The sequence below is a fragment of the Phoenix dactylifera genome, chromosome 4, assembly GCF_051530095.1.
Source record: "Phoenix dactylifera cultivar Ajwa chromosome 4, Ajwa_hap1_PhDact_Kaust_v1.1, whole genome shotgun sequence".
NCBI lineage: Eukaryota > Viridiplantae > Streptophyta > Magnoliopsida > Arecales > Arecaceae > Phoenix > Phoenix dactylifera.
Genome location: NC_143193.1, coordinates 48,199,007 through 48,217,037, shown reverse-complemented (window position 1 = coordinate 48,217,037; position 18,031 = coordinate 48,199,007). Strand labels below are relative to the sequence as shown.

The following is an 18,031-nucleotide window of genomic DNA, read 5'->3' as shown; positions in this document are numbered from 1 at the left end:
ACCTAGTTTAAGACATCTACATATTTGGGGGTGTCAAGCTGAGGCAAGGGTGTACAACCCACAAGAGAAAAAGTTGGACTTTAGAACCATTAGTTGTTATTTTATTGGTTATCCAGAAAAGTCCAAGGGATACAGATTTTATTGTCCTAATCATACTTTGAGGATTGTGGAGACAAGAAATGCTAGATTCCTTGAAAATGACCAAATCAGTGGGAGTATAACACCTCAAGAAATTAATTTTGAGGAAAAGCAAACTCCGTATGGTGTGCAAGATTCAAATAAGCAGCCAATGATTCCTCTACCTATCATTGATAATGATTTGGAGGAGGATGAGTCTACTATTAATGTTCCACTTGAATCTGTGCCAGTTATCACTGAGAATGTTGCTCCTCCACCTATAGAACCAGTGGATCAAGAAGCAACTTTAAGAAGGTCATCAAGGGTAAGGAGATCTCCAATTCCACCAGATTATATAGTATACCTTCAAGAAAATGATTATGACATTGGCAATATAGATGATCCAATAAATTTCTCACAAGCCATAAATTCAGTAAATTCCTCCAAATGGCTAGATGCTATGAAAGATGAGATAGATTCTATGGCTAAAAACAATGTTTGGAATCTTGTTGAACTACCTCCTGGGGCTACTGCAGTACGCTGCAAATGGGTTTTTAAAACCAAAAGAGACTCCAAGGGTAAGGTAGAGCGACATAAGGCCAGACTTGTTGCCAAAGAATTTACTCAAAAGGAGGGTATTGATTATCATGAAACCTTCTCTCCAGTTTCAAAGAAGGATTCTTTAAGGATAATTATGGCTTTGGTGGCTCATTTTGACTTAGAGCTGCACCAAATGGATGTGAGAACTGCATTTCTTAATGGAGATTTAGAGGAAGAAGTTTACATGAAACAACCTGAAGGTTTTGTTTCAGAAGGTCAGAGTCAAAAAGTTTGCAAGCTAAATAAGTCTATATATGGACTCAAGCAATCATCCCGACAGTGGTATCTTAAGTTCAATAACGTCATTTCTACATTTGGCTTTGTAGAAAATGTTGTTGATAGATGTATTTATCTTAAGATCAGTGGGAGTCGATTTATTTTTTTAGTCCTATATGTAGATGACATTTTGCTTGCTAGCAGTGATTTGGCATTGCTTAGAGAGACTAAGCAATTTCTCTCCAGCAATTTTGATATGAAGGATATGGGTGAAGCCTCATATGTCATCGGCATTGAGGTTCATAGAGATAGATCTAAGGGAAAAGTTTGTCTATCTCAAAAAGCCTACATTAAGAAAATGTTGGAGAGATTTGGTATGGAAAATTCCAAACCAAGCCCAGTGCCTATTACTAAAGGTGAAAAGTTGAGCCAATCACAATCTCCGAGGAATGAAATTGAAAGGGAGCATATGAAAGCTTTTCCATATGCTTCACTAATTGGGACTTTAATGTATGCTCAAGTCTGTACCAGACCTGATATAGCATATGTTGTGGGATTACTGGGGAGATTTCAAGCTAATCCAGGAATGGAACATTGGAGAGCTGCAAAGAAAGTATTGAGATATCTTCAAGGAACTCAAGATCATATGCTCACATACAACAAATCCGATCTTTTGGAGATAGTTGGATACTCAGACTCAGACTTTGCGGGATGTCCAGATAGTAGAAAATCAACATCAGGTTATATCTTTCTACTAGCTGGTGGTGCAGTCTCGTGGAAGAGTTCGAAACAAAAGATGACAGCTGCTTCAACAATGGAGGCTGAGTTATTAGCATGCTATGATGCAGTTACACAGGCTATTTGGTTGAGGAACTTTATCGCAGGCCTACAGATCGTGGACACTATTTCACGGCCCATAAAGTTATATTGTGATAATTTAGCAGCAGTTTCCTCAATAAAGAATAACAAGATATCTAATGGAAATAAGCACATGGAGGTGAAATATCTTGTTATAAAGGAAAAATGTGAAGACCATAAAGTTTCAGTTCAATACATCAATACTGTGCTTATGTTAGCAGATCCTTTGACCAAAGCAATAGCTCCGGGATTGCACAAGGAGCATGTTGGTCAAATGGGCCTTTTCTGTATAAATTAATTGATGTATTATTGTGCACATTTTAGATGGTTGTAAATCACATATATTATATTTTCTGCTTTAATGAATTCATATGGTTTATGCATACTATGGTAGCAGAAATTGTGACCAAAGAATGAATTTTATGAGAAGTTCATTCATAAGGGTTTGGTTATGATGGTTTAGTAATATAGTGATCATGGAAGGTTATACGCCGATCAAATAGGTGTTATTTCCGCCATTGTTTGTATTATTATTCTCAAAGTAATCAAACATAAAGCTTGCCCAAATTGATATCAGGATAGAAAGAACACGCGTATACAGATTATAAAATTCAAGTACTAAGGATATTTCACTTGTCAATATGGTCCGAATGGGAGAATGTTGGGATCCCGTCAAGTTGTGGCCCACATTGACAAATGGCGTCAATATGGTCCAAGTGGGAGAATGTTGGATCCCGTTTAATTAAACCCTGATCCTGTTTAATTAGAACCCACATCTTGACAAGTGTCCCTTGAATTTCGTAAATCTTGATAATCACAAGGGCATTACGGTATTTTCACAGCAGTGAAGAGTTACCTTGATGGGGGGTGACTCTTCACGGGTGTAACCACCTGCAGCGTTTGGTCCCTGGAGAGGGCTATAAATAGCCTGTTAGACCCCTTCTCAAAACACGCATTAAGTGCTCTCTCTCCAGAAGATTACTCGCTAACCTTTGTTCAGATCACCGATGATCGAGACTGCGCACGCATTTCAAAGCCCAGAGCGCAATTAAAGATGGATTTAGCGAATCAAGGTATGATTTATAATTCATTAAGTTAATCAATTCCATCATACAGAGCATCCTGTTGAGTCAAAACACACACACACACACACACACACACACACACACACACACACACACACATATATATATATGTGCAATTTTGGGTCATAATTAGCTTAATTAATCCATATATATATATATATATATATATATACATACATCCAAACAGCTAATATGAACAAAAATACAGAGAGAAGAGAGAGAGAGAGGAGAGAGTTTCTGATTTCTGGTACAATAGATCATATCAACCTGCATGCAAGGTTGGAGAAGATTTTCTATTGAAGTATAAGGTAGAGCTCGCATAAACTGTTAATAAGTGATCAAGTTCCTAGAGATCAAAGCTGTGGCTGTTGAAATGGAAGACTGCTTGATTCCAGCTGCCTCTGATGTTCTGTGACCTGATCTCCCTCGCAACACTAGACTGGAGGCCAGGTGGTCCACATACAATTACACCCACATCGGCACGGCCCACATTCTCCGAGAACGAACTGAAAATGTCTGGGAGAACCAAAAAAAAAAATGCAGATTGAGTCACCTAGTTCAGTTTCAAACTAAAATACCACTGTCATGAGAAAGACACACTTAAACTTTTCTTTCTCCCTTGCCCTTTAACTTGTGGTTGTCATAAAATGTGAAAGAATATAAAAGACTGTTGGTGAAGACAAGGGGACTATTTTTTTGTTTTGGCAGGAAGATAAAGCTACTATTTGCAATGAAGTTGAGAGAACCTAGTTCTATATAGAAGTATGAGAATCAATGAGGCACTTCAGCCTTTTTTGTTATTATAAAGGCATCAATTTCCTAGTAGGATCCATCATAATTTAGCCTATGTGAAGTTGTGATTGTGCTTAAATGGATTTTGAATGTCTTAATCTAGCTGTGTCATGCTGTGGTTTTGCTATGTCTCTCCAACTGGTTTGCGAACTAGGCAAAAAACATGGTAGTTTGAATAAAGGTTGACAGACGATACGAGAAATTGGAATGAGCACCGATCTCTGGAGACAGTGATCAAATAGAAGAACTCAGTGGATCAATGTCAAAAATCTTGCATCAAACTTTATCAAAGAATGAAAGTAGGTCAAGGCATCTGAAGCTTTAGTCTGTTGATGTATGTATTGTCAATCATTTGAGGATTTTGCAGGAAGGAACAATTTATTTGTGCCATATGAGCACGTGCAGTTGGAGCAATCCAGTAGAAGTATGCTTTGATATTGTAACATGAAGCTAATGCGACATGGTAACGTGTCGGGTAATAAATTTTACATAATTTGTTGCAAGTCCTTATAAGAGTAAAGAAAGAGTGCTCATTACCTTGAAAATCAGGCCTGCATCCATACCGAGTCGTTTGCAGACTTGAAAGACTTGTCATACTCATCTCCCCATGGAGACTTGGCTCCCTGCAATGCCCCAAGTTGCCTTTTGCAGCATCAACTGTCCACTTTTCATTGCGTGAGCTACATTTTTCCCATTGGTTCCAGAAGTAAACAACAATACCCCCCAGAAAAATGACACCAGCAACCATGCATAAGGTAAACAAGAGCCCCCGGTACCACCAAGCAGATACTCCAAATGGTTTGATGTAATATACTTCCACAATACCGAATAATAGAATGAAACCAAGAGTAGATGCAACGACATAAATTCCAGACCAGATGTTATTCCCTGTGCCAACCAAACATGACATCATACTACCTTTTGTTGTGGAAAGAGAGGGAGACATCATGCTCACATCAACTTTACCCTCTTCCTGCAATGAAAACATTGAATAAGAGTCTAGCGGCTATTCAACCCAAGGAACAAAAGAATGATGTTGATGTTGGGCATCTAGGCATACCAATGAAGGCTCTGATTCTTGAGTTACATAAGCTTGAATATCCAGATGCAATTTATCGGAGAAAGATGAATATATGTGCTGTGCATCAACTGCTGAAAGGAGAGAAAGCTCCTTAGATTTTTTAACAGCCCAAACAACCAATACATTCTTTGGTAAACAAGGTTTTCCCTCCCTAATTCGGTGAAGGATGTCACTCAATATGGCCAGGAAGGGTGAAATACCAATGCCACCAGCTACCAGTATGAGATTTTCATACCTGAGAACAGAAAGTGAGAGTTGAATCATGTGACTTAACGGCAAGCAATGACATGGGCTTCTAGTGCAAAAATGTCAGTATACACATTTCTCGCAAAACAGCATATCAATGAAGTACTGGAAAAGTTAAAGTGATACAACTACTGTTTGCTTGTAACATTTCTTTTTCTGTTTTTTAGGGAAAAGAAGAGGACTGTGGTTTCCTGTAGTCAGATCAAATTATGGAAGAGAGGAGAGGCTCACATCAAGTGGTAGGGCGACTCATGTCCATATGGCCCTTCAACAGAGGCTGTTATACTACTAGGTTGTGACTGAGAGTCCTTTTGAGGCTGGTCCGGAACATTAGTGATGATATCCCTCAGTTTCCCTGTCCATGTGCCAAGTACTTTTATTAAAATTGACAGATGGTATCTACCATCCAAAGGACTGGAGGAAACACTGAATGGATGCCACTGCAACCATGGCAATTCTCGTACTTGAAGGAAAATAAAGCTGAGAGCATTGTAACGAAGATCTGCATATTCGAACAAACTCATAGTTAGTATTAATTTCTATTTAAAAAGCTAGAACTTGAAATTTCTAGCTAATGAGAGATGGCATCCCTCTGACGAGCATCTTGTTTACTTTATAACTATGACAAAAAAGGATTGATAATAGCTAATCAGTTCAAAAGAAATATTTTGATCTTAAAGAAAATGATCAATAAGTCATACTTGCTGGCTTCGAAAGGATCAATTCCACGGTTCCACATGGGCGAGACACTGCTGAAATGATATCAACTGTAGTTCGAGACTGGCAGAACCGCAGAAAACGATCAAGTATGAAAAGGAAAACTGCTCCAGCTGCCATGCTGAAGATAAAGTCTCCAACATGCAGCGCTAAGAACACAACAAAGATCACATACAATTGATGGGTGTAAAAGAAAAGCTCAAAATAGTTTTTCCGCACAGGATGCAATGATGTCACCCACATCAACAAACCCGCCAACAGGCTAATTACCCCAGGAAAATTAGCAACACCAATATTCTTCCACTCTCGAATCTGAAAAACAAAACCAAGTGTCAATTGATTGATTAAAGACAGAAATACCAATTCCAACATGATCCTCAATCAAAATTTTGAAATTATTTACATATTGAAAATAGATCGCACAATATGGGTTTCAGATTCTGATTTTATGGAATCATTTATTGTTTATAGTAGTTTGTGGTACTGGTGTATACTGTCACGTCCCAAGCACAGCATGCCACACCATACCATATCATTACTTGATACAGGAGGCGTGCCAAGTGTTGGTATGCAAAATTGATCCCCGTACCAGGCATGCCAATACTGATACCAATATGGTACCGGTATGGGGTCTGATACCAAGATTGCAAACCTTGGCGTATGCTATGGAGTTATTTAGTATTTGGTTTATTTGATACCTAAACTTCGAATCTATATAATTGATGATCCATCCAATTATCTCTAGTAGGATCTTGGAATAAAAGAAGTATTCAAATGCACAGCTGGACAAAGCTCTGATGCCAAGGATCAGGTTATGATCCTCCTTGATATCTTGAGGCACTTTTCAAGTTATAGGTTGTCTAGTAGATGATCCACACCAATGATCACTAGCAGCATCTTGGAATGAAAAAGTATTCAGAGACAGTTGGACAAAGCCATGATGCCAAGTATAGGGTTGTGGTCTTCCTTGATATCTGTAGGTACTTTTCAGGTTAAGTTGTCCAATGATTTGGACCCACAAAGCTTCTTAACAATTTCCCCGGAAAAAAATTGCATGTATATTTGCATGTCTTTGTGTGTAGATTCATCATCCACACCACATGGCTTAAAAGTTCATAGAGAAATTATTTTTCTACATTTAAGAAAGGTTTAAAACCAAGTTGTCCCTGGAAAGAAGATAGGCTTTTAAATACAGAAGTTTTCTGCCTTTCCAGCATCAGTTATTCTTGTAATTGTAACTTTAAGTGAAAAATAAGTAACCAAATTACTCATCCAAACTCACTTCTTGCTGGAGACGCCCCTGCAATGACCACGCAACAACATAACATATGCCGTGAAATGTGAAGAGAGCCATTGTAAGATGTCCAAGCCAGACATGGTATCTGGTGGCATGCTCAAATGGAATATCTATTAAACGAAGAAGAACTGAACCCCTTGCAACTGGCAGAAACAAGAATAGCATGCAAAATAGTCCAATTGAGCCTAACCGAAGCCCAATAAGTTCCAGCATGAAAGTACTGCAAGTTTGAAGTTAGAAACAAGTTAAGGCTCAACTAAAAAAGCAAGCTACACATATCTAAGTCTAAATGAACTTCAAGAACTATTCTTTTTTGAGAAAAAGAACACCTGTTCTTAATATGTGCATCCCATCATACTATCTTAATTCAGGGCTAAGTTACTAGAAAGCATGACAATCAACAGATTGTGAAGTCATGAGATGTCAAATTTTGGAAATCTCAAGAGTATAAAAAAAAATCTCTGCAAAGTTCCCAAAGTAATTCACCTTGTCTAAACCTATTTTAGCGCACGTTGCATGACAGTCAAAAACGTCCTTTGCAGTGATACAACAACAGCAAACTGATATGATGTAATTTCATTCTTATAAAATTACTAATAATTGCAAAAAAGTGGACAATTTTGAAGTTCATAATAATGCCTTCAGTTCATGGTTTCAGCATATGAAGATAACCTTGGCCATGATAATATGCACTCACAATATATGTGTGTGTGTGTGTGTCTGTATACATATTTCTTTGGGGTTACTTCTGGACTCAATCAAAGATAATTTAATCTTCAAAATAAACCAAACATAGGAATATTAGAGAAAGATCTGTGAATCCAATGAGAACAAAGAAACATATCAATTAGGAATTTGCAGAAGCTCCAATATATGTTCGCATGTTTTCTCTCATGCTCTTAGGTACGAATGTTGTTGATGTAATTGTACTTGAACGCATACTCCACATTAAGCATGTAAGCAAATGATTTAATTCAAGGTTCGTTAGGAATGGCTGCAATTTTTTAAGCTGAGCATCAAACATGTTACAGAGAGGAAGATATATACTTTATTGGTGGACACCATAAGAGCATTTTGATGTAAAATTTTCTGTTAGCAGAAACACAAGCAGGAAAGCATCCGGAAGTCCATGATAATTATTTTTCTGGCCAATAACAACATTTAAAAGCATGGCAAGGCTGTGTCATGATAACAGAAGTATTCAATAAGAAATTTTAGAAAATTATTCTTTAATCTGACAATAAGTATGAGTCAAACAAGTCGATAGGTTGTTTCGTCAATGAATCTACCACATGTAAACAATGAATAGTTTCGTTTGTGGAGGTTCAGAGGAGGAACGAGTGCTCTAATAGAAATGATGAGGATAATACCACGTTTTCAGGACTTTATGAAAGAATTAGTGGAAGGCAATCCCTGCACATACAGAAAAATTACATCTCTGATACAAGATATCTGCTACAAATGTCAAATGGAGACAGGCAACAGCTTTTATCAGGTTTTTGCGAGCCAAGCAATTTTCTAAGATGCTTATCTTGTTCAAAGTATTCAAAGTATGTCGTCCATGTCTTCAAATGGCAGAGCATACGCATGAAAGAGAACTCTGTGGCCTCCACAGATATTTATTGACCAACTTGTGAAAAATTAAGAAACCTGATACCAGAGGCATTAAGAAAGACCAAATTGTAACCTAAAAGATTTAATGGAAAGACCACATCACTCAAAAAGCAAAACTATGAAAAGAAAGATGGCACCTTATCTATCAGGATTAAGTACAGAATTGTCAAACAGACATTCAACTTTGTCATGAAAAGTTTCTGTGATTGGCTAGATTAAAGGGAGGAAGTATATGAGATACCTAGTTTCAAACTTTTTCTTAGAAAAAAAAAAGTTCCTTTTACTGGAATAAGGGATGGAAAAAATAATTGCTTCTTCATACTTAGCATACCCTTTTTCTTTCGAAGGCAGTGGAAATTTCGAAATCAAGCTATCGGCTTGTATTGTATAAGCAGTAATCGACCAGAGAACATATACAGAAAAAAGGAGGATCCCGATAAATTCTGCAGCAGAGACAACACCAAATGGTCCATCAACTAGGACAGGGAATGTCCAGAGTCGAAACCTCGAAAATTTTGAATTCTTCTTCCTGTCGATGAAGTGAAGCCTAATGAGAAAACCAAGTTTTCAAAAAACAAATAGGATAAACTGTAAATCATGATCATCTTATAAGAACAAAATCATGAAGCATCAAGAAATTGCATTGGTGCATACTCAAAATGATCTCTGGGGAAGGCAGTTATGTATATAAATGCCAGAAATGCAATGATGAGAATCGGCGCACTGAATCCAAGAAATATGCTTCCTGCAGTTCACAAAGCCAGACATTACATTACTCACTAGTATTTGTCCACCTCTTATTTAACAAGAATTAACTTGAAAGAGAGAGAAAGGCTCATTTTATGACAGACCTGTAATCCCAAAAACAGAATTTTCGGTAATACTAATCCATCTCGATTGCAGACTCCTCACCAAGTCGGTAGGGTAGAAAAATATTGCAGCAACCCAAATTATGAAAATGATCCACATCAAAGATTTTAGCACCCATTTAGCCAAAGAGCATGCAAAAGGCATGTGCTTGGAAGAGCCATGCTCAACCCCTCCATTGGACAGAAGGGGCTCGTGAACCGAGAGTTCGGCCATGGGAGAGGAGAGAGCACAAGGTTAGCCTTCAAACTGAACTACAATCAAGAATTTTGACGTACACCAATGCTCACACCAACTTTCAAACGACCTACTTCCCTATGAATACCACAAGGCTGACAATATAGACAAAAAGAATCCGATAATCGGCCGCATTCCAATCAGTTTGTCTGTGAAATAATTATATGCAATGTATGGCTGACCGATCGACACATACGAGCTAATTTAGAGCTACATGCCAGCAGATGAAGAGGAAATGTCCCTGAACCAACAAGCATCACACATTCTTCCCATGGATCAACATCAGGAGTCAGAATAGATGAATGACCCAAAGAGCATCAATCTCCTAGACACCAGAAAAAAAAAAAAAACAGAACGCAAATATAAGAAAGGGTGGATTATAAATGGCAAAGCATTCCAATCAATCACAAGATAGAATTTGACCTTTCATCCTAAATTTATGAAATCAATCGCACATAAATTCTGAACCCTTTTTTTTTTATGAAAAAGAGGCTAAAAGCCACCCAATTTTATCGGAAAAGATGAATCAAATCGTACAAGGGTAGAGATGGCTGAAAGGGTTCAGCTTATTACAAAACAACACCCAATAAACCGATAACACAACAGAGAACGGCTTAAGTACTAAAATATCTAAAACTCTTCTTTTTTAATTTCTTGCTTTTTCCTCAATTTTCATTTCTAATGTCATAGGGCCAAACCAGCTGAAACCAAGTAAAAAAAAAAAGAAAAAAAAAAAACTACCATAGAATTAAGGAAGGGGTAATCCTTTGAGCTGTATTTTTTTTACCTTTTAATTGTGACATGGTGATATCCATTGCTCAAATTTCAACAGCCCTTCAAAATTCAGTGGTGGCCAAGAGAGTTATCCTTTGGAAGTGTGTGGACTGAGTGGAAGCAATAAATAGAGCGACAAGGAAGCAGGTAAAGCAAATGCCTGAAAGGGAGAGGGGCTTTATGTGGTGGTCGTAGTGGGGATCAATGGTGGTGGAATTGGGGACCGCATCGTTTCGTAGAGATTCCTGAGAAGCACTGCTGTGTGATTTTTCCACACAGTACTTTGTCATTGGGCTAAACATTGCTATCTTTCTTAATCATGGAAACAAGGAGAACAAATTCATGAAGAAACTGAGTGGCTTGGAGAGAATGGAGTGTCAACTGCGGCAGAACAAATAAGGCTGGCTCGAACAATACCGTTAACCATCGTAAACAAAACATATACAAGCGAACCGCACCGTTCAAAACTCGGAATGCTGTAGATTTTGAGACTTGGAACCAGGGGACGCACAAGTTTCATGTCGATATTGGATAAGAAATAGATAAAACAACAATAATAAATATCATAATTTACGAAAAAGATAAAATATTAAATTTAAATATTAAATAATATTAATAAAATCAATAAAAATATTTAAAATAGAAAATAGATTACAAGAAAAATAAGTTTGTTACATCGAGTGGGTGGCTAGAATAGCAGGGATGAGAATTTTGAGGCGTTAAAAAAAAAGGAGTGGGTTTGGTAATTTGAGTTTTTTCTTTTCAAAACAATCTATTTTGTTGATTATTATATAATATAATAAAGTTTTTGAATAGATTTCACCCATAGATAAATTTGAAAGACTCAGAAAACTCTCAATGACGTCTTTAATGTGATAGCCATTCATGTTTGTTTTCATGCACATCACACACATTCAATGTTAGTTTTATTTTATCGACTTATATTTTAATGATAGAGCGAAGATATTACCTACCTTAACTTATCTTATTAATAAATTTTTAAAAATAAATAATATAATAAAGGGCTCCGCACATGTCTTGCTCGGAAATGAGTCTGCTTCTCCTCGCAAGTAACTAATTTTGATATCTATAAACTTGTATAGGTTTGATATCTTTTTGGCAGGAGATGATTTTTTTTTAAAGGAATGATGATGTCATTTGATTTTTCTTCTCCTTTTAATTACCCTCTTTCTTTGTAGGGTAAGAAAGTGTTTGAGCCTTTTGTTTATTTTGGAAACAAGACCATTTAATTTGCTCGTGGGGTCCTTGCGAAGTTCATACTAGTACTATCCATCTCACTCTAGTTGTGAAAATTGGATAATTTAAATAGCATAACAATATACCACTAGATGCATAGAATGGTGATTTTCAAATTACATAATTTATTAACAATAAATAGTTTAGAGGTAATAGATTATATCCAATTATTCCTATGTTAGCACCTTATTTCGTACAAACTAGGTCACACTTAAACCTAAGTCCTTTTAGCGTAAAGGATTCTAGGGCATCAGCCAACGTGGGCTCATCCCCTGAAAAATCCCCATGGACCATTTGTTGCTTTAGTGTTAGTAATTTGGAATGCTGACACATATTCCAATTTGACTGGAATCACCTTATCTCCCGCAATAACTTCTCAGCTACATCGCTTTATTATTTATGGGAGCAGAGTCATGATAACAAATTTAATGTACCAAATAAAAAAAAGATTTTATATTAAAGAATATAAAAGAAAAAAATAATATATTAAAATATTTGTAGAAGAAAAAAAATAAAAAAATAAAAAAATATTTTTCTATTCGATGCGTATTTGGTATATCTCAAAGGTTATATAAACTCATCTACATACTCCATACACGAAAAATAATACAGGCTCATATAGAATCATACTAACAAAAAAAAATATTACTCGTTGATACAAGCTATTATGTGATCCCTAAAATCATTCTAACAAGATCATGCTAATAAAGAAAAACAATGCTGATTGATACAGGATCACACTAATAAAGAAAAATATTATCGGTTGATACAGGTTGTTACGTGATCTTTATGTTTATGCTAACATCCTTCTCAAACTCAAGATGATATTATAGGTGCCAACTTAAGTTTGAAAATCAGATCACGAATATACCCATGTAATAGATCAAGCGCTGAAGTAGCAGCTCAGAAGCCGATTTGATAGACTAGGAGTTGATAGAGCAGCTCAAAGGCGGACGTAGTGGTAGATCAAGAGAGCACAGCAAGAGATGTTATAGCAACTCAGAAGCTAATGTAGCATATTAGGAGTTGACATAACAATGCAGAAGCAGATATGGCAGATTGATGTGTCAAGTTAATATAGCAATATAGAATTTGATATGGCATAACAGAAACTGACATAGCAATTTAGAAACTGATGCGGTAGATCAGAAAGCTAATGCAATAAACTGATGTGTTTGACAATACTAATATAGCTAACTAGGTAAAATAATGTGTCCACTGACATGACCGACTAACATAGCATACTGGTGTGTCTGTTGATGTGTCTGACCGATGCGACAGACTGACGCATTTGCCAGTGTGGTTGATTTGCTTATCTGATGATGTGGCAGCAAAAAGACAATAAAAGATGACACTAGCAGCGGGCACAAAGCTCAAAAGAAGGCAACAGAAGGTCAACAATCCTTATAGATGGAGGCACTATGGAAGAGGAGCAAGAGACCACGAATTGGATGGTGAAAATGCTAGAAGCAGCAAATAAAATTGGAAATAGAGGAAAAGAGGCCAAGCAATAGTGAGAAGAGATTGCTGAAGATCTGAAGCTGAGGAGAAAAGAAGTAGAGCGAAGCTGCAGATCCATTAGAAAATAAAGAAACTTTGGATGTTAACCTACCGAAAGTAGAGGATATGCAGATCGACTTAGAAATATGAGATTTTCGAATATTGATTCACTAGAAAATAAAGGATCTACGGAAAAATAGAGGATTTGTGAATCCACTGAAAAATAGAGAATCTTCGAATATTGATTTACCGAGAAACATAGATTGATAGATCGGCAATAAAAGTCTTCAAAGCTTCTAGACATGGCAACGACAGCCACAGTAAAGAAGGAAAAAATGATGGCGGCAGATTAGGTGATTAGTGGCTCTGATACTATATTAAAATATTTGCAGAAGAAGAGAAAAACAAAAAAAAGAGAAAAATTGTCACGACTCGGATCCAGATCCGTGACACGGCCGTGCTATTGCCGACTACTGCCCACAATAGCACGCAGCCTCGTACATGGTCAACAGGTAGTCAAAAGCAGTCAAACTTGCATATATCAAAAAGAAGGTATTACAACATACTGGTTCATATAAAGTACAGAGCTTCTACATAGTTTATATACACAAAAGTATATTCATATCATTCCAAAAATAAGGAAGCCCTGTTGCAAAAGAAAAATACTTCTAGCAGCTGTCACTGGTGGTGATCTGAAAAAAAAAATGTAAATGAACAGGCATGAGCTACACGGCTCAGTAAGTAATCCTGCATAATCTTGTCGAATCAACTAAAAATGCTAACTATGCTTATCAGGGTTTGAGAAGCTGACATGTATGCTATCTAATAAATCATCATGATAAAATATCCATGCTGAGTAAATAAACCAGTATCCTACATTATCAAGGAATTTTGCACATGCATATATATAAAGAAAATCGTGCCGCCGGCATGCCGTGGTCATACTCTCAGATACTACTGCGAAGTCATTCTCGGCCACTGGCGGGGCCAGCTCAGTTATTAGGCGGCCACTGGCGGGGCTGGCTCAGTCATTCTCGGCCACTGGCAAGGCCGGCTCAGTTGCATTCGATCAGTAGCTCTTAAGAGTTCGTGGACAATATTTCTTATAGGTGGTACCTCATGGATGCTACGGCGAATTCGTTATCGGTCACTGGCGGGGCCTGCTCAGTTATTAGTTGGCCACTGGCATGGCTGGCTCAGTCATTATCGGCCACTGGCAAGGCCGGCTCAGTTGCATTCGGCCCGTAGCATCAAGAACCCTTAGGTACCCCTTGCAAGATGTGCAAACAACTAGAGGCAATTCATCATCATGCTTTATGCTCATGCTAATGAAAATTATGACATGCAATTATGTTCACCTTACATGCATCATGAAATCTACATAAGCATAATTTATGCATAATCACCAATTATATGGCTAACACATGCCACTCATACACATGATTCATAATCCATATCTTAGGATATAATGTAATCTACTTATTTCGTAGGCACAATGAAAATCATAAAGCACATATAATCATAACTTGTATAACTAAAGCATGCCATATACATTCACCATTCACAGCTTATAATTTAGGGTACATGACCTACAATACAAGTATAACGGGTTAAATTTCATGCATGATCCATAAAAGATTAGGACAGATTACTTACATACATGATTCACAACAAGATTAAAACAAGTTACTTACTGTGATTCGCTTTCTCCCAAGTTTCTCACGTCCTGGTGACGGATCCTGAGCCACCTAAAATCACATCATAATAAGCATATTATTTTTTTTTTACTTGTTTGGATCCTACCCGAACTATAGCCCGAGTCTAATGCATCCGTATTGGAGCTTTGATTGGGTTCATATGGGTTAATTGGCCTTCTAATTGTCAATAAGCTTAATCCCCAACTTAATTGGGTTTAATTCCGGGTTTAGGGTCACCGTGGTCTATTTGGGCCTGAGTCAGGATTAATCTGGGGTTAATTTGGCCCCAAATTAGTCACATTGGGCTTGAATTGGGCTTATTTCCACTAATTTGGTCTGTTAGGATCAATCCCAGCCGAATTGGGTTTGGGCCTCATTCCATTTGGGCTTAATTTTGGTTAAATTCATAGTCTGGCTCGTCCAGGCTTAGCCCAATTTGATTGGGCTCGGGTTTAGTCAAATTTGGCTAAACCTGTTTCCTTTTTTTTTTTCTTTGGGCTTAACGGGTTGCGGGTTCGGATCGGATCCAACCCGCGAACCCGTTATCAGGGTTTTTCTCCCCCCTTCCAGAGGCTTCCGCCTCCTCATCTCCCGCTCTCCTCTCTCTCCTCTCTTTCTCCTTCGTCTCCGCCGAACCCATGCCTCCGGCCGGTCCTCCGGCCCTCTTCTTCTCCTACGGCCTCCTCTCTCTCTCGGTCACTCCCTCTTCTTTTCTCTCTTCCACTCTTTTCCTCTCCTTCTCTCTCTCTCCTTGGTTCCGACCGGAAGCCCTAGCCATTTCGGCCGGTCCTCCGGCCTTCTTCTTCTCCTCCGGCCGGATCTACGGCCTCTTCCTCCTCTCTCTTTCTTTCTTTCTTTCTTTGTTGTCTCCGCCGAAACCCTAATCTCCGACCCCTTTGTCTCCCTCCGAAACCCACTCTCCTCCCCTTCTTCTCCTGCGGCAACCGGGGAGACGAGGCTCCCCCCAATCCACCGACCGAGGCGGGGGTTTCCCCCCGGTGCACCGGCGGAAGGGAAGGCCAGCCCTTCCTCCCTCCGAAGTGATGCCAGAGAGGGGAAGGGCTCAGAGATGGGTCGGGATCTGGCTATAACCGAGAGCCTCCACCCGCTCCGTCCACGGCAAGGCATGGCCGAAGGGGATGAAGCCTCAAGGTCCGGTGAGTTTTCTTCTTCTTCTTCTTCTTCTTCTTCTTCTTCTTCTTTTTTCCTTCCTTTTCTTTTCTTCGGTCCTTCCCTTCCGGCACCACCACCCCTTGCCGGAGAAGAGGTGGCGGTCCGGCCGGGGCTGGCGGCCCTGTGGCTGCCTCTGTTGCCGTCTCGGCCAGATCCGGCGGCCCGGGTTGCCCCCCGAACCCCGGGTACCTACGGCCGAGGCCGCGGTGTCCGGTTCGTCCGTAGGCCGAGCCCAGTTGGGTTCGGCCCAGGTGGTCGTCGGGCGCACGACCTTTGAGTCCGGCCTGACCCATGGACTGTGGGCCTTTTTCCCTTCTGCCGATCTCCTCCTCTCTGTTTCACTGTTGAAACAGAGGGGGGAATACCCCACAGAGGGGTTTCTTTACCTCTATTAAACTTTTATTAACAGGGGTTCATACCTGATTTTGGTCGGTTTCAGTCGGGCAGTACCTCCCTCCTGGTAGTCCCTCCTTCTCTCTCAGAGCTTCAGGGCTTCATCGCCTTCGGCTCCAGGGCTTTGGCTCTCTAGTTTAGTGTTCTAGGGGGTCTGTGACTTGGGGTTGCCGGCAGAGGCTTAAATAATTTGTTTAAGGGATGAGACCCCCCTCTGAGAGGTCCCATCCTCTCCTTTCCTCCTTGCTCTGGGACTGTCAGCCGCCCCCCTGTCTCAGGAGCGCCGGAATCGGCTGCCAGCAGGGGGTGAGGTCACCGTCCCAGGGTTTGCATGGCTGGGGATTTCCTTCTGTGAAGTCCCATCCCTCCTACCCTCTGGCTCCGGGACTAACAGCCGCCCCTGCTCTGCCATGGTGCCTGGCTTACCACTTGGGGCGTGAGGTGACCCTAGCCGCCTCTCCCTGCTCTGCCATGGTGCCTGGCTTACCACTTGGGGCGTGAGGTGACCCTAGCCACCTCTCCCTGCTCTGCCATGGTGCCTGGCTTACCACTTGAGGCGTGAGGTGACCCTCCCCTGTCGGTCTTATCCTTTCGTTTCTTAGCAGGAGGTGGCAACCTCTTCCTGGTTGCCATTCTAATAATACTGTCCACAGTAAAAATTTGGGCCCAAACCCCTAACTGAGCCTATTTCTTATTGGGCCTAGTAGGTTGTGGGCTCGGACATTACAAAAATAATTTTATTTCGCTGCTCAATCACATTCAGTACATCTTAAGGATTATATATACTCAATATAAGAAAAATAATATATATACTGATATAGAATAATGTTGATAAAGAAAAATATTACTCACTAATACAAGTTGTTATGTGATTCCTAAAATCACTCTAACAAATATTATACTAACAAAGAAAAATAATACTGACCAATACATAATCACGCTAACAAAAAGAATATTATGAGCACATACAGATTGTTACCTGACTTCTAAAATTATGCTAACACAATACAATATATAATAAAATATTGGTTTGGGTTTATGCCATCTTGCTTTGCATACGAGTAAGGTCAAGGTAGAAGATGTACTTGCCAAATGCAGGCAGTGGCTGATTGAGAGGAAATCGTGCTAGAAACTACTTGAGTTTGGATTGGATGAAATTTCACACCAAGCAAAATCATGGATCAAACCTGACTTTATATTGAGTTGATGTCAAATTACCAACACAAACCTAAACTAATCATGTAATATAAGTCCTGATTATACCCAAACTATTGTTAGATCCAACCATATTCAAGTTAAAGCGGCCAAGTTGCATATCCATAAGTTTTACAATCACCAATACCAGTCATTTATTTTCTTATTTTTTTTAAAAAAAAGCAGGAACCAAGTGGATTATCAAACATGCTACCCCAAGGAGACATTTTCTTTAGATATTGGCTTGGCTCAACACTCTAATAAGCTTAATTTTTCGAAAATACGATGCCTATTCACCATCCTTCAGGTTTGAACA

The 18,031-nt window shown here is 39.1% G+C and overlaps 1 protein-coding gene across 2 annotated transcripts; it reads right to left on the bottom strand.

Moving 5' to 3' along the window:
- Positions 1-3,117: 3,117 nt before the first annotated feature.
- Positions 3,118-10,650, bottom strand: LOC103715667 (ferric reduction oxidase 7, chloroplastic-like). Of its 2 annotated transcripts, none has more exons than XM_026808048.4 (10): positions 10,515-10,650; positions 9,475-10,052; positions 9,278-9,368; positions 8,955-9,152; positions 6,995-7,229; positions 5,697-6,024; positions 5,227-5,497; positions 4,729-4,984; positions 4,206-4,641; positions 3,118-3,392 (listed from the first exon to the last, which is right to left on the bottom strand). In XM_026808048.4, exons 2-10 carry the CDS (start codon positions 9,704-9,706, stop codon positions 3,223-3,225), a joined length of 2,217 nt encoding a protein of 738 aa, XP_026663849.4. In that variant the 5' UTR covers positions 9,707-10,052; positions 10,515-10,650; the 3' UTR covers positions 3,118-3,222. The 2 variants fall into 2 exon arrangements, with proteins under 2 accessions (XP_026663849.4, XP_088576395.2); XM_088720269.2 differs by lacking the exon at positions 10,515-10,650 and adding an exon at positions 10,151-10,407.
- Between the last annotated feature and the right edge of the window lie 7,381 nt (positions 10,651-18,031).